Genomic DNA, 13,743 nt, shown 5'->3' with positions numbered 1-13,743 from the left:
AAAGAAGGGCCTTTGCTCTGTGTAAGCCCTGCTCAGCAATTAAAAAAAAAAAAAAAAAAAATTCTCTCTGTATTATCGACCCTATGTTCAGCACAAATCCAAAACATTTCCCCACAGTAGCCACTGTGAAGAGATTTAACTCTACACCAGCCAAAACCAGCATAACCTCAAAATTTAATAGAAAATAAAACAAGGGAAACTATATAACTATGTAAATTATGTTGATTCAAGCAGTTCTTCAAATATGTCTATTACCTGTGCTATTCAGGTACCTGAATAATTCCCGTTCAGGGCAATTATTTTTCTCGCTTGCCGACAGAAAGTGATCAGTTTTATGCTACAGAACAGTGGTGTATAACCTAAAAGCTTATTCTGAGATATAAAAGCCAGGAATTTCACAGCAGGTTAACACTCTCCTGCCCTGATGTCCCAAAAGAATCTGAGAGCACAGTAGTTTGCACAAGGTGACAGAAATCTCACCGACAACAAAAGAGCAAGAGCAAAGCAAAGGAAGTGTTTAGTCCAAGTGGTCTGGCTTTTCCTTCATCACGAAACAGGATAGAGTCCAAATTTTTATCCAAATTGTAGTTTCTCAGTGGATTTCCATCAGTTAGAATGTTCTGGGCTTAAGTGACCGTGTTCCACTCTGAAAATACATTCATCCACCAGATAGACTAAATCTACTCGTTACCCTGTGCCACATTTCCCATTTGGCAACGCTATACAAACATCTTTCTGTCCTTATCTGTGGTCTCTGCTCATGAAATTCATGATGTGAAGGATGTGAAGGACATCTGTAATTAACAATGTGTGACTAGTGAGCTGCAGATAATCATACTGTCTGGGGAAAATAGATTATAAGAAATAATACAGATTTTTTCAGCCAAATATGGTTCTTAATTATATTTATAATTTGACCACTTCATGCACATACGAAATACATCAAACTCATAATGAAAAGAAGCAGACAATGCCCCCCAAATATACAAAGAAGCATTTTAAATAACATTGTGTTAAATGCACATTTGTGCATATCCTTCCAAAATACATTGTCACTCTTTCTCTTCTTCCGTAGATGTCAGAGCACTCTTTGAACAAGACCTTTTAGTTCTGAATTCTCACAGGCATTGCAGCCATGAAAGGAGCAAGGTGTAAGCAAAAAGTTAAATTTTAAAAGTCAAATAAAGAGATAATGTAAATCTCCCCATGTAAACACTAAAAGGATGGGTAGCTAAAAATACACACTCTCATATTAGGTCAAGAATCCTGATTTCCATATCACATGATTTCCACTTGAAATCTCAGGGAATGAGACACAAAGTTCCATGAGGCTGAGATCCTATAATTCCTTTCTAATAGTTCATTAATGATACATTTAGCACTACATACTTGCAAATGAATCAAAAAGTAAAAAGTAACTCCCATTGCTATTTAAAAGAAGGGGATTCCATAATTCATCAGAAAAGTATTTTAGTAGTGTTTTAAAAGTTTTCCACCAACGATGTCGGTGAGGTTTGTATAGGGGATTAAGTATAGATCAGGGATGCTCGTTCTGTGTGTGCTCTCTGCCACAACCTCCAGTGCTGGCGCTTTCCATACAGCTGTAAACAAACAGGAAATCCTAAATGCAACTAAGTTCCATTAAACTGTTCTAGAAACATGAATTTATCCAGTCTCCTCTCTCAGATCAAAGCTAGAAACTGCATGTATTCATGCAAGGATGCAGGCCCATCTCTTACAGAAGTATTGTAGCTAAACGAAGTGCAAACCCTCAGATACACTGATTCCCTTAACAGGCTGATGGAGATTCATCTGCTGCTATACCCACACCAGGTGAAACCCTGTTTTCCTAACACTGTGGTTGCTGACAAGGTGCCATGTGCTCCTTCCAAACACCAGTTTGGACAGGACAGTCTCTGCTCCGAGAGGAGCACAGCAAAGCTCACTGGTCCTGCCAGCTGCTGTGAGTTCCTGTCAAACAGCCTGTTTGGGAAACACTGGATTAGCACTGATTGCTGCATTTGGTAACACAGCAAACCACAAATCTCTGTTACCCAGGCTGTTAATTCCCACTCTTCCCTGATTAGAAGTTGAAGCTCAACATGAAACTCTTTGTAGCTGATGAATCCCTTGTATATTTTCTTTATGGCACAAAAATCTGGATCAGTTTGGCTATTTCCCCTAGTGGCATAATGTTCTTATTTTAGGAATTAACTCATTTGTAACTAATTTGTGTTTACATTTAACTTGTGTTTATGTTTAATTTGTGTTTAACTTCCCTATCTTTAATTTTTTTAATATTCAATTTTAAAAAATCACTAATCCAATTTATATTGTAATATTAAATTTATCAGGTATTGAAATGCTAGTTTTTCTGCATTTTATGCATCTGGTTTCTTAAAGCAAGTTTTTCTTAAAGCTATATATATATATATATATATATATATATATATATACACACACACACTTTTTTTTTTTTTTTTAAGAAAGTCTTGAAAGACCTAGATTGTAAGCAACTTAGTTCTTTTGATCTCCTTTCCTGGTATCAGTCACAAGAGGAGCAAAGCAGCCCTTTCGAACAGAGATCACACATCAGAAAAAGATTTATGTGGACCAGATCCTGAAACTATAGAAACACAGCTGCATAATGCTGTTTTTGTTTTTAATCTACATCCTAACTTTTTATGACTGCATTTTACCCCAAAAGCACATTAACAACATAAAGCATCACTTATTTTAAATGCTGCCTTTCCAGTATAAATTACTTCCAACATTGCCTACTAAATATGTGGGTTGAGAACATGGAGAGTAAAAGTGTGTGCTGAAAGCAAACCAGATCTAGATCTCGGTAATACCTCTTTGCTTATACGTATTTCTTCAGAAAAGTAATTTAAATATCGAGTTTCCCTTTCTTTTGCCACAAGAGGGCGATCCCTTAATTCGTGTCACCACGAAGGCAACATACAGACACAAGATGGACTCGTTTTCTATCTAAACCATTATTTCAACTTCTTGTATAGGTAAATTGATGAATCTCATTCTGTCTGTGTTCTCAGAACGCATGTGACTTACATGAAGTTACTAGGCAATATTATTTAGCTGTGGGAGCACACTGCTCTTCATAAATGACTGATACTGAAAAGAGGGTGGGAAGTAAATAGGATTTCCCTTCATTATCTTTAGAAATAGCAATACACTGTATTAACACAATTCATTGATCTCAGTGATAAACTCAGAAAGGTCACAATCAAAAGGAGTAAGTTCTTAAGATGTGCTGCTTTCAGAAGCATGAGAAATTTGTGAAACAAAGAAAAGACATGTTATACTTTTCATCCACTTGTGAATGCTTTAGCTATTTGAATTTGTTAAATATGCCATCATGTGCAACAAGATACAGTGCAAGCACGATCCACACAGGAAACTGATTCAAGCACTCAAAGTCTGAAGATTGTCACATCCTCCCTAATGCAAACCTCTGATTGCATTGACTTACTTAGAACCAGATAGTTGGGAAGATTTTGTTTAAAATGCTTCTGAATAGTCATCATGAGTGTACAATATAACTTACCATAGCATTTTTGTTTTCAGTCCCACTATTTTACATATATAAACCTGTGAAATTTACTCAAACCAAGACTGATTTCTCCCTTGTAAGTCCAAATAAAATTTTGCTCAGAAACAGTGGATGGGTTTTGTCCATCAAGAGTCAGCTATGTTCCTGGGCAACCGGTAATGCTCTGGCCTGATCCTTGCTTTCTTCTCCTGTGGGTTGGCATATTTCCACTTGGATGGAGACATTTTCAGCTTTTTTCTCTTCTTATCTGTACACCACACTTTTTCACAGTATTCTTCCACCCTCTGGAAGTTGCTGTAACCTATCAGTTGAAGAAATTCCTTATACCATGGCTTTGAAGCCTGAGGTATACTGCTCTGCATCGGGCATGGCATTTTGTGAGGGATCTCCTCCTCATAGTCTTTATTGAACATTTCATCTACACGTTCCTCCTCAACTATTTCCAGGGTGATTTTCCTGACAGTGTGAACAATGCTGTGTTCCACTGTCTGACAAAAATAAGTCCCTGCATCCAGCCGATGCAGCTTCAGGAATAAAAGGCCAAGGTCCATTTTTATTATTCTATCATCGGTCTTCACCTGAAAAAAAAATGCAGTTACAGAGCACAGGCCTTTGCTATTACATCAAACCAGTGCAATTATTTCTGAACTGTACTTTCATGACCATAATATTAAATTTTGAGAGGAAGATTAGAGATCCACAAATTTTTAATTCACAGGGTTTTTTTAATGACAAAAATATTTACTTGAAGTAAAGAAAAGATTGAGCTGTAAATGGAGAATCTTCTAAAGAATCTGGGAAGCATGGAAGAACATATAGTGGAGCAGTTTCCTGTTTTAATTGCAGAGGAAAATAAGTGAGAAACATGCAAGTAATCTACTGGATGGAAAACAATAGGGCATTTGCCAGCTGACCTCTGGTAAGGATCCCTGTGATTTCTCTTATAGACTGGTATGCTTTTGAAGACACATTAATAGGTATTTGTATATCTAACTGCAGGATCGTTATGATCTTAAGGCCTCAGTTCTGTGTCTGGTGTTTGAGTTCCTCCTACAGCTCCCAAAGGCTACATTACTGACTACAAGACATTCACAGATGTTGGCAAGCAGGGAGCACTGAGCTGTCTAATCCAGCATCAGGAGTGGCCACAAAAATGGTATCCTCAGCTTTTCATTTAACAAAAAGGTGATGAATTTAAGAAGAAGTACTGGGTGATGAAGGGATCGAAAGCAGCCCTGAAGAGAAGCACTTTGGGGTACTGAGGGACGAGAAACTGGATGAGAGCTGGCCACGCCCACTTGCAGAAAGCCAAGTGTATGTTGTGCTGTATAACAAGAAGTGTGGCCAACAGGTCAAGGGAAGGATTTCTCCCCTTCTACTCTGCTCTGGTAAGACCCCACCCGGGGTGCTGCATCTGGCTCTGGGATCCTCAGTGCAAGGCAGAAATGGACCTGTTAGGCTGGGGCTGAAGGAGGGTCGCAAAAATGAAGAGAGGAATGGGGCACCTCTCCTGTGAAGAAAGAGAGAGCTGGGAGTGCTCAGCCTACAGGACAGGAGGTTCCAGGAAGACCTTATTGTGACCTTTTGGTACTTAAAGTGGGATATAAGAAAGATGGTAACTTTTTTACCAGCCCCTGTAGTGACATATCTACACTGTAGTGGTATCTACATTGATGTGTATCAGAGAGGTATTGAGGAATAAATATAATATCACCTATTAAGGACTTTCATGGCAAAATACATGTAAAAAAGGCAGAGAATCCACCAATATTCATTTGCAAAAGATTCTGTAATGTAATGGACGAGGCTGAAAGAATGAATAGATGTTAAGCTGGACTAACACTAGAAATAATATGTACACATTTCACCCCTGAAAAAGCATATCAAGTAATGGATTTTCTTAAATAAGCTTCACTGCATTTCTAACATCTGCATTCAAGATGCTGAATGTAAACACCAGGTGAAATTCTCAGGTCTATCAACTCAAGAGACCAGATGAACATAGTGATTTTCCCTGACACACATATACATTTCAACAACTGATGACAGGAATTCAGTGAAGATGTAATGTTCCTAACAACAGGCTCTTTTATTGGAAAAAGTCCGTCTATAAGAACATTTACCTCTTCCTTCTTAGCTTCATGTGCTCGCTGGACAAACCAGATTACTTTTGCTTGTAAGGTCCGAGGGGTGCACTCCAGAAGGGTGCTGTTGTACTCTATTCCATAAACAAGTCTCTCCTCGGTCTTCTCCAAGACTTCACCTGGAAGGGAAATAAATGTTTCAAAAATGTGTTACTGCAAGTACTTGTTACACTCCATGTTCAGGGTATATTTACTTTTAAGAGTGAAGCTTAATTCAGATCCAACCATATAGTGACTGAAAAGTAATGTCTAATGGAGGTCTGACCTGCTAAATGAATTTTCCCATCATCCCAGACTTTTACAGTATCTGAACAAATTGTGCTGTGACTCACCTAAGATTATACACAGCAAAACAGATCTCAGCCTTTCACACTGGTAATTGCTTGTGCCTGGTTCTTATGAACAGTTAATTTCATTTTCACTCAGTGAAACAGGAGGATTCAAAACATGTTTAAATACAATAAAAAATTCAATTCTTTTAGGGATAATGACAGCACATAACCTTTTGCAGAATAAAATTATAAATACTTTAACCAATATTATACACATCCGTGCTATACATGTGTAAACTGAATGTATAGTTTGGGCCCAAGGGTGCTAATAAAAACAAAGTGAATGAATTTAATAAAAATTTAATTCTGGTTTTCAATCCAAAAAAAAACATCTAGAGGAGGATAAACTAGTTGTTACACTGGATGAAAGCAATTGCCTTATTAATGAAATCATCTTATTCCACAATAGTGAGAAAGGTTCTTGAGACCACATAGCTTTATACCTTAAAAAAATACACTATTTTATATATTGTGATTTCTCTCTTGTATTTCAAACTTGTGGAAGAATTAGCACTTAATATTGTAATACACTTTACCAAAATGTACTATATCCTCCAAAGGACTTCAGTTTTAATGAAGCTTTCTCTGGTAAAAATATATATATATATAATACTTAAAATAGTGTTTCTCTGGCTATCTTTCTAGAAGAACCTTTTCTGTTTCTTTTTTTTCTCCTACAAATGTATTGTGTGTTATCCTGCAAAATACTGAGGATTTCCAGGCAACTGTTTCCTTTCTGTTTTGCTATTCCCAATACCCATGTTTGAAATCCTCACTTTCTAAGGCTTGAACAACAGCATTAGACACAGTACTCTATCTTTTTTTTTAAGAGAAAACTTGATAATGATCGTAAATACACATTTTTGTTCTGGCATGTCACTGGCCCTTCCTGTGCTTCAATTCTGTCAAAGTGTCCTGGTTATTTAATGCACATTTCAGGATGCAGCTCCGTTGTTTCTTATTCCTGCCCCATCTTTCTGCTTTTCTTTCCATTGGAACCCATCGAGATGCATTATCCACAATTTCAGTCTGAATGTCAGTGCTGCAAGACCACATGAACATTTTGGGATGCTCCTGACCTGCCACTGAGACAGTCACTCTTAGACCTGGATGTCAGGGGCTCGTCCCCACAGCCTTTATAACCCTACAGGAACATGCCAGTGAGAAAAGGCGAGTGAGATCATGGTCTGGCTCATGCTGTTGGCAAACTGTGCTGGCTGTTCCAGGCATTTACAAGCAATTTGTAGGTGTGTGAATAGATTACCAATGAACTGCTGGCCAAAGCACTGCTGCGCTGCATTTCCGTGCCGAACATCTTGTCTGCGGAAACGTCTGGAGGGGAAAAAGGGGAAGTTTTTGAGAGAACATGTTTAGCCTGACATGTTGTTGGGTTTATGCTAAACTGGCATTCATTAAAAACTTAAGGAGTTAAATCTTGATTGCTAACAATTTACAATTGTTGTGTGAAGTACTCGTTTATAAATCAGTATTTTGTCTCTACACAACCTCCTGGGTGACAGGTGTCTGAAAAAAAGAAACTGTTATCTGGAGAAGAGGCACAATTATGTTTCCATTTTATATATAACTACACTGATGTTAAAAATACTAAAACAAGATCTTTTGAACCAACTAGGTAAGATTCAGTCAAAGGGACCTTTAGTCTCTTTTTGGGTTCTCTCTCTCTCTCGCTCCAGAAAAAAAAGGAAATTTTCCTTTTTTAATTTAGAACAATTTCCCATGTGTGTGAATGGTACTTCTTTTATCCCTCACTCTCATGTTGTTTTTTTTTTTTTTCACTTGGGAATCTCAAAGCACAGAGGAAATACTTTATTTTATTTCACCTTTGTAGAAGACAGTTACTGAGCTTGTTTTGCTCAACAGGGAAACAGACACATTCATGAATGCCCATGCCTAGAAAATGAACTGGTGGCAGAACTGTGGTCAGAACATGGGAGCCCTGTTTTTGACCTGGAACTAATGCCTGTGCTTTTGAAAGAAAATGAGGTTTGGGGTTTTTATATGCATTTACAGAAAAAAAATTTAAAATCATGATTATGTGATGCATTCCCAGAAGAACTGTGCTTTTATATCTCATTTTTTCTTTGAGTGTCCTGATAAATAAAATTGTTTACTTGGGAAATAAAAGAGTCTATTGGAAGGCTGTATCTTGCTAGATTAGTATGTCCAACAACCTCAAATTTAGTTTCTCTAAGCATGAAGAGTAATTCTACACAGTATTGCCAATGCCTTATATAACAGATTAACAGAAGAAATATGCAGTGCAGCAAATCTTTCATGGTAGGTATGTGTACAGTATAAATTATTTATGTTAGAAACAAGCAAAGCCAAAGAGTTCTGTTGCTCTTTACTTTTACTACTGAAATAATGTTATTCTACAGTTCCATGTGAACCCAAAAGATAAAATTTTAACTTGGCACAAATCAAATTTACTGAAACTATGCATATTTACACCATCTAAAGGCCTTGTCCATCGATGTTACTCATTTCATTTCTAACCTGGCAGTAGACAGTGATTATTTTCTGAGTTGTGTTACCCATATGGACTCCTGATCCAGTGCTCTTGGTGGACCAAGATCACAGCTTTAACTTCCACTGATATTCAGTGAAGAACCAGTGGTTTTTACACTGTTGTTCCAGGGGAATCTGGAAATTCAGTGGGGAGTGCATTGGGATTTTAGGGAGCAATGCTAACAATACTTGCATCCTATTAAAGAAAAACAGAGATTTTGATGTAGCAACGGGGCCTTATTCTGCCCTGGGAGCTCTCTTTGCAATGTGTAGTGTCAGTGCTGATAAATGCTGCCACCAGGTTTGCAGGTCTGTTATGTAGATTACTCAGAAGAGACATCCTCCTACACAAATATACATAAACACTATAGGATATGCATTAGCCTTTAAAAAAACAAACAAGACAGCCCTGCTTCTGTCAGGTCCAACAGCCCTATCTAGCAGGAACAGGACAGGTAGTAGGCAGGTTCTATTTATTTATCAGTTCCTTAAGATAATTGTAAAGCTAAAAAATCCTAGTTCTGTAAGACAGGGTTATTTCTCCAGTTTTCAGAACCATTAAAGAAAAAGAAACGTTTGTTTTATGGAATTTTACTGTTGTGACTGTGAAGACTGGGGAAGACACAGTTACCAGTGCCTTCACTTGCTATTTTCTTGAATGGAAGGAAAAAATGGGGAGAGGTGCTGAAAGAGAGGGAGATGCTGGAGATAAACTCATTTCACAAATACTGACAAAAGCCTGATTTTTTTTTTTTTCCTTAGGAATTATTTTACTCAGAATTCTGTGAATAATAGAGTATCAGACAATCCCTGAGATAAATTACAGAACAATTTTTAGTGATTAATAAATGTACTGAATGTACGGAAGTATCTTTTGCAATCTATAATTTCATTAACTTAGATTCCAGCCCTTAACCCTGTGCTTTCAGGAAGCTAAGTAAAAATGATCTGCAAGACAGAAATACAGTCATCACCATTGTCATCATTGTCATCATCACCATAATTTTCATTTTTCTTTATAATTTCCCAGGAATGTATGAGGCAAAATCAAAATGTCTAGGGAAATAAAGGCACTGCTGTGGTTTGCATAAATGTATCAGTAGACTGCATGCTTGCTGGTGGAGTGGGTGATGAGGAAGGAAGCCAGAGAGGGAGAGGAGGCAGGGGAGTGACTGTCAGCTTCTAAAAATTAGCTAAAGAATCACACTAGACCTACCCAAGCTCAAAGACATTTTAAAATTACTTCAGACCTTTTTCAGCCTGCATGGTGAGCTGGCACAGCAAAGAATCTCACCTTTAGAATTTAGTGCTTGTTCAGATAAAAATTGAATCTGCCTAAATCAGGTTGTAGAACTAATAGTGAACTAAAGCATTTAAGTCCTGGATCTCTGCTTTCTCAAGTGCCCTTCATGAAATTTGAATGCAATAGAAATTCCTTCTGCCATCTGAGGTATTTGCAATATGCAGGAGCCATACACCTGTAATTACCACGGAACTGTGGTGTGCTGTGCTGCCAGCATCAAGATACGGGATTTTGAGCTCAGTTTTTATTTTTCCTTAATTAAATCCTACATTTAATTAGTTATCCAGGCTATGCATGTAAAAGGAATTACAGACTTTCAGAACTTAAAAAATTATTACCAGATGCCAAGCAGAGGGTTTTTGTATTTATGCTTCACTTCTCTCTAAATCCGTTACGTGCCTTAGTTTACAGATTTCTCTTTAATGTTTCTCTAAACACTTGTTATACCCTGGAGGCATCAGGATCTAAAGCAGACAGCATTTGGATCAAAGTGGGGAGGACACGTTGTACATCCCTGCCCCAATTCAACTCTTTTCCAGTAGGACTGGAACTAAAAAGAGAGCTTTGAGCAGTGCCCTTACTCACTAGCAGTACTGGTCTTACAAATCAAAAGTCCACCTGAACTTACAGCAGCATGAGGGCCACATTTGAGCAGACAGAAGTGGTATTAAGGCCAGCTCAAGTTTGTTGCAATGTAAGGCACAACTCCATGACTCCAGTGAAGGGAGGGATATCAGGAACAGGAGAAACAAGTGTCCCTTACAATCACATTACTTATATCACCATGTACAGCTCTAGCAGAACTCTGGAGCCCTGATACAAGGCCAGACTAAGACATGAATGTTCTGGGATGTGGCATTAATTCTGTCTGGAGCCCAAGGAAGCCATGGCAGGGTTATCAACTACTTAGTGCCACTTGGTATCAGAAAACTCCACGCTGTCTACTGGGACCTGACTTTTCCCATAGTACTCTTCACCTGGTACGTGATGAGAAAACAACCTAAAACAACTTGTATACACATGTCCCTAGTACCTGTCCCTGCCTCTCCATGTACCACACAGTTAGTGTAAGGTCTTAAATTTTAAATGTTCTGAGCTTCAGCTGTGACCTAAAGTGAACAAGGCGAATGCCATTCATGCCTCTCAACACTTGCTGGCTGTTCCCCAAACTCCTATATGTAAAACAAGTTTTGCAGACTTCGAGAACATTCAATTGAGTGCAAATCCCTTCTCCAGTGCTACAGTGCTTATCTTAAGAGAAGGAAGGAGATAACAGCAGTATTTTCTTCTTTTAGAGGCTGACCTGCTGAATGTTGGGGAGGTAAGGCACAGGAAGGTGCCTGGGGTGCTGCCCATATCACTCCACCCTGGATAAATGTGTTTTCAGGGAACTTAAAGGCTGCTACTCTGGAAATTGTCTTAGTTGAGAAACATGTACAACAGAGTTCAGTGAGTTTCTCTTATCTTTTCTTAGACAGCAAGTAGCCTGCACAACATAAATGGTGATACTGCTAGCAAGTTAAAGGCTGTTGGGAAATTTTTAACTCCCCCTTCCTTTTCAAATGCCTTTTACATCATTAGATGAGTAACCCATATGCTTTATCATTATGATAATCCAATTTCTACTTCTACTGTAGGACGTTCATCTCCCTGGCCCACTATATAGCTGCTCATCTTTCTTAATCTGGGCCCTGAAAATTTTAACCAGACTCATCTCACCCTGAGCAGTCAACCAGAGCCCACTGCTTCCCTTCAGGTCTATTCACAAAAGGCACAAGAAGATTTTGCAATCCTGCTTGCAAAAGCAGTTCAGGTTTCCTGCTTGGTTTAACCTGTGCCTTAGTGCAGTAAATCCAAGAGATTCTTAATTATGCTGAGTCACAGACTGTGTTTCTCATTTGTATTTTTAAATGTGCCTTATCCAAAAAGGGATGTTACCAAAGGTAACATGACTGTATTAATTATCTTTTATAAAAATCTATGGAAATGTCTGTTATGCCTGATAATAGTCTGCCTGCATTTGTTTGAGTGCATCCAGGTTCATGGAAAGATAAGATGTGCAGGATGAAAAATAAATAAATACAAAGCCCCACCTTCCTGATTTTCTTTAGGAAACAATAATACATTTGGGATAGTATGACTTGGTTGGGACTGAACCACCTCCACCAGTTTTCAAAACTCTCTCTCTGGAATTTATCAAATTCATTCTTGTAGTCCTTTTAGGTCTAATATAAATAGGCATGTATTTTTAGAACCAGTTATTGCAAAAAAAGGCACAGAAAGGTTTTCAATTGCACATTAGCAAAATTTTGCTGACTCAGGTAAGAAATTGCTCTCTCTAGGTGGCAAAGGTGACTAATTTTATGAAAAGGTCTGGATTAAAACACACATGTTCTAGATACTTGATCTGTGTAGCTGAATTGCAGAACCTGGATTTGAGAGGGAAGGGAGGACAACAGGTCCCAGGGAAATCATTGAATGAAAGTGTAAAGGTCAAGAACCACCCAGTGAAGGGTGGTACCAAGAAAGAGTCTCCAAAAGGAAGAATTAAAGCACCCAAATAAGGTTTCTACGTTGAACTGGCCTCTAGAGTAACTTGCCTTTCCATCCACTGCAGAAAACCTAAACCAAACCTTAACTTTGGCAGAAATTCTGATTTGATTTTGGCTGGTAAAGGTATATTACTATTAACAAAGATTCTTTGCTTTTTTTTTAGAAATTCTGTTGTATATGTTATTGCAGTGTAATATCCTTGCTGTATAACACTACCAAACTAGGTCTCTGATGTTCAAAGACTTGAAAAGATTCTTCAGGAAGTTAAAGTTTACAGTGTAATACAAATAATTACAAAATGACTTAGCTTTAGTCATAAATATATTCCTGGTACAGCATTTTATGCCATCCTGTGAGTTTGGTTCCTCGCAATCCCCTAAGGTCATGCTGATAAATTAGCAGCTGACATCTCACCGTTTGGTTATGTCTGAGGGGGAGATACGAAGTTGCAGAATACTTTGTGTTGCAGTAGAAACTGTAGATGCAGACATTTTGCAAAAAGCGTATCAGAAAAAGCAAGAGCTCTCACCTCTTTGCCTGCACTCCTGTGGGGTAGTATCGCGAGCAGGAGATCCCATCCCAGGCGCAGTAGGGATCCCGAGCGAGGCAGCAGTCGGCGCAGGCTGTGCCGTACATGTCACACTGGTGGAACTTCACCTGAGCTATGACTGACTCGGATCCCACGTAGAGCTGTTGCTGCAAAAAATACACCACACAGGATTGCTAGAATGTCCACTGAAACTTCTCTTCTCAATGCAGTTATTAATTAATCGTTGCTTGCCGGTTGCGCATCCAACCTGTGACCTGAGGGAGGCAGAGTTACTCTGTAGGAAAATACCTGATTACAGATTGAACTCTCCTACTGAGGGACAGGGTAACAGAAAGAAGGTAAAATGAACAAGTTTATTTTGGCATTTCCTTGCTTCTGAAGTTTCAGCTTTGTGTTTGAATAGGCAAGGGTTTATATTTCCTTTTCTTCCTCAAGATGTTTTCCAATGCCTCCCTCTTTACACTTGTCTGTCACTTAACTGATCTGCAGAAGTCCCCAACTTAACATAAAAGACGTTAAACAAAGAAATTCAGATATGCAAGGGTTATAAGCAAACTCAGTTTTAAAATGGGACTTTTAAAGTAAATTTAACTCTTGATGTGCCCACTTAGAACATGGTCAGTATTTACATGCACAGTAGTGCTATTATTTGTATAATCCCTCAGTGCACAGGAGATAGATAGATAGATAGATAGATGGATATTTAATTGTTTTCCTGTTGTTGTGCAGTCTTTCCTTACAAATTAACTGATCACTGT

The 13,743-nt window shown here is 38.3% G+C and overlaps 1 protein-coding gene across 1 annotated transcript in view; it reads right to left on the bottom strand.

Annotated features, from left to right (window-relative positions):
• Window positions 1-500: 500 nt before the first annotated feature.
• The window catches only part of SEMA3E (semaphorin 3E), a 139,420-nt gene continuing 126,177 nt past the window's right edge, over window positions 501-13,743 (bottom strand). The window contains exons 14-17 of the mRNA XM_069035453.1: window positions 12,965-13,131; window positions 7,315-7,382; window positions 5,698-5,837; window positions 501-4,152 (exon numbers count right to left, since the gene is read on the bottom strand). Coding sequence (XP_068891554.1) covers window positions 3,700-4,152; window positions 5,698-5,837; window positions 7,315-7,382; window positions 12,965-13,131 — 828 coding nt within the window. The 3' untranslated portion in view covers window positions 501-3,699. The remainder of the gene's footprint in view (window positions 4,153-5,697; window positions 5,838-7,314; window positions 7,383-12,964; window positions 13,132-13,743) is intronic.

The sequence above is a fragment of the Aphelocoma coerulescens genome, chromosome 1A (genome assembly GCF_041296385.1).
Source record: "Aphelocoma coerulescens isolate FSJ_1873_10779 chromosome 1A, UR_Acoe_1.0, whole genome shotgun sequence".
Lineage (NCBI taxonomy): Eukaryota > Metazoa > Chordata > Aves > Passeriformes > Corvidae > Aphelocoma > Aphelocoma coerulescens.
Note: the sequence above shows the minus strand (reverse complement) of the source record. Positions and strands in the feature narration are given on the sequence as shown.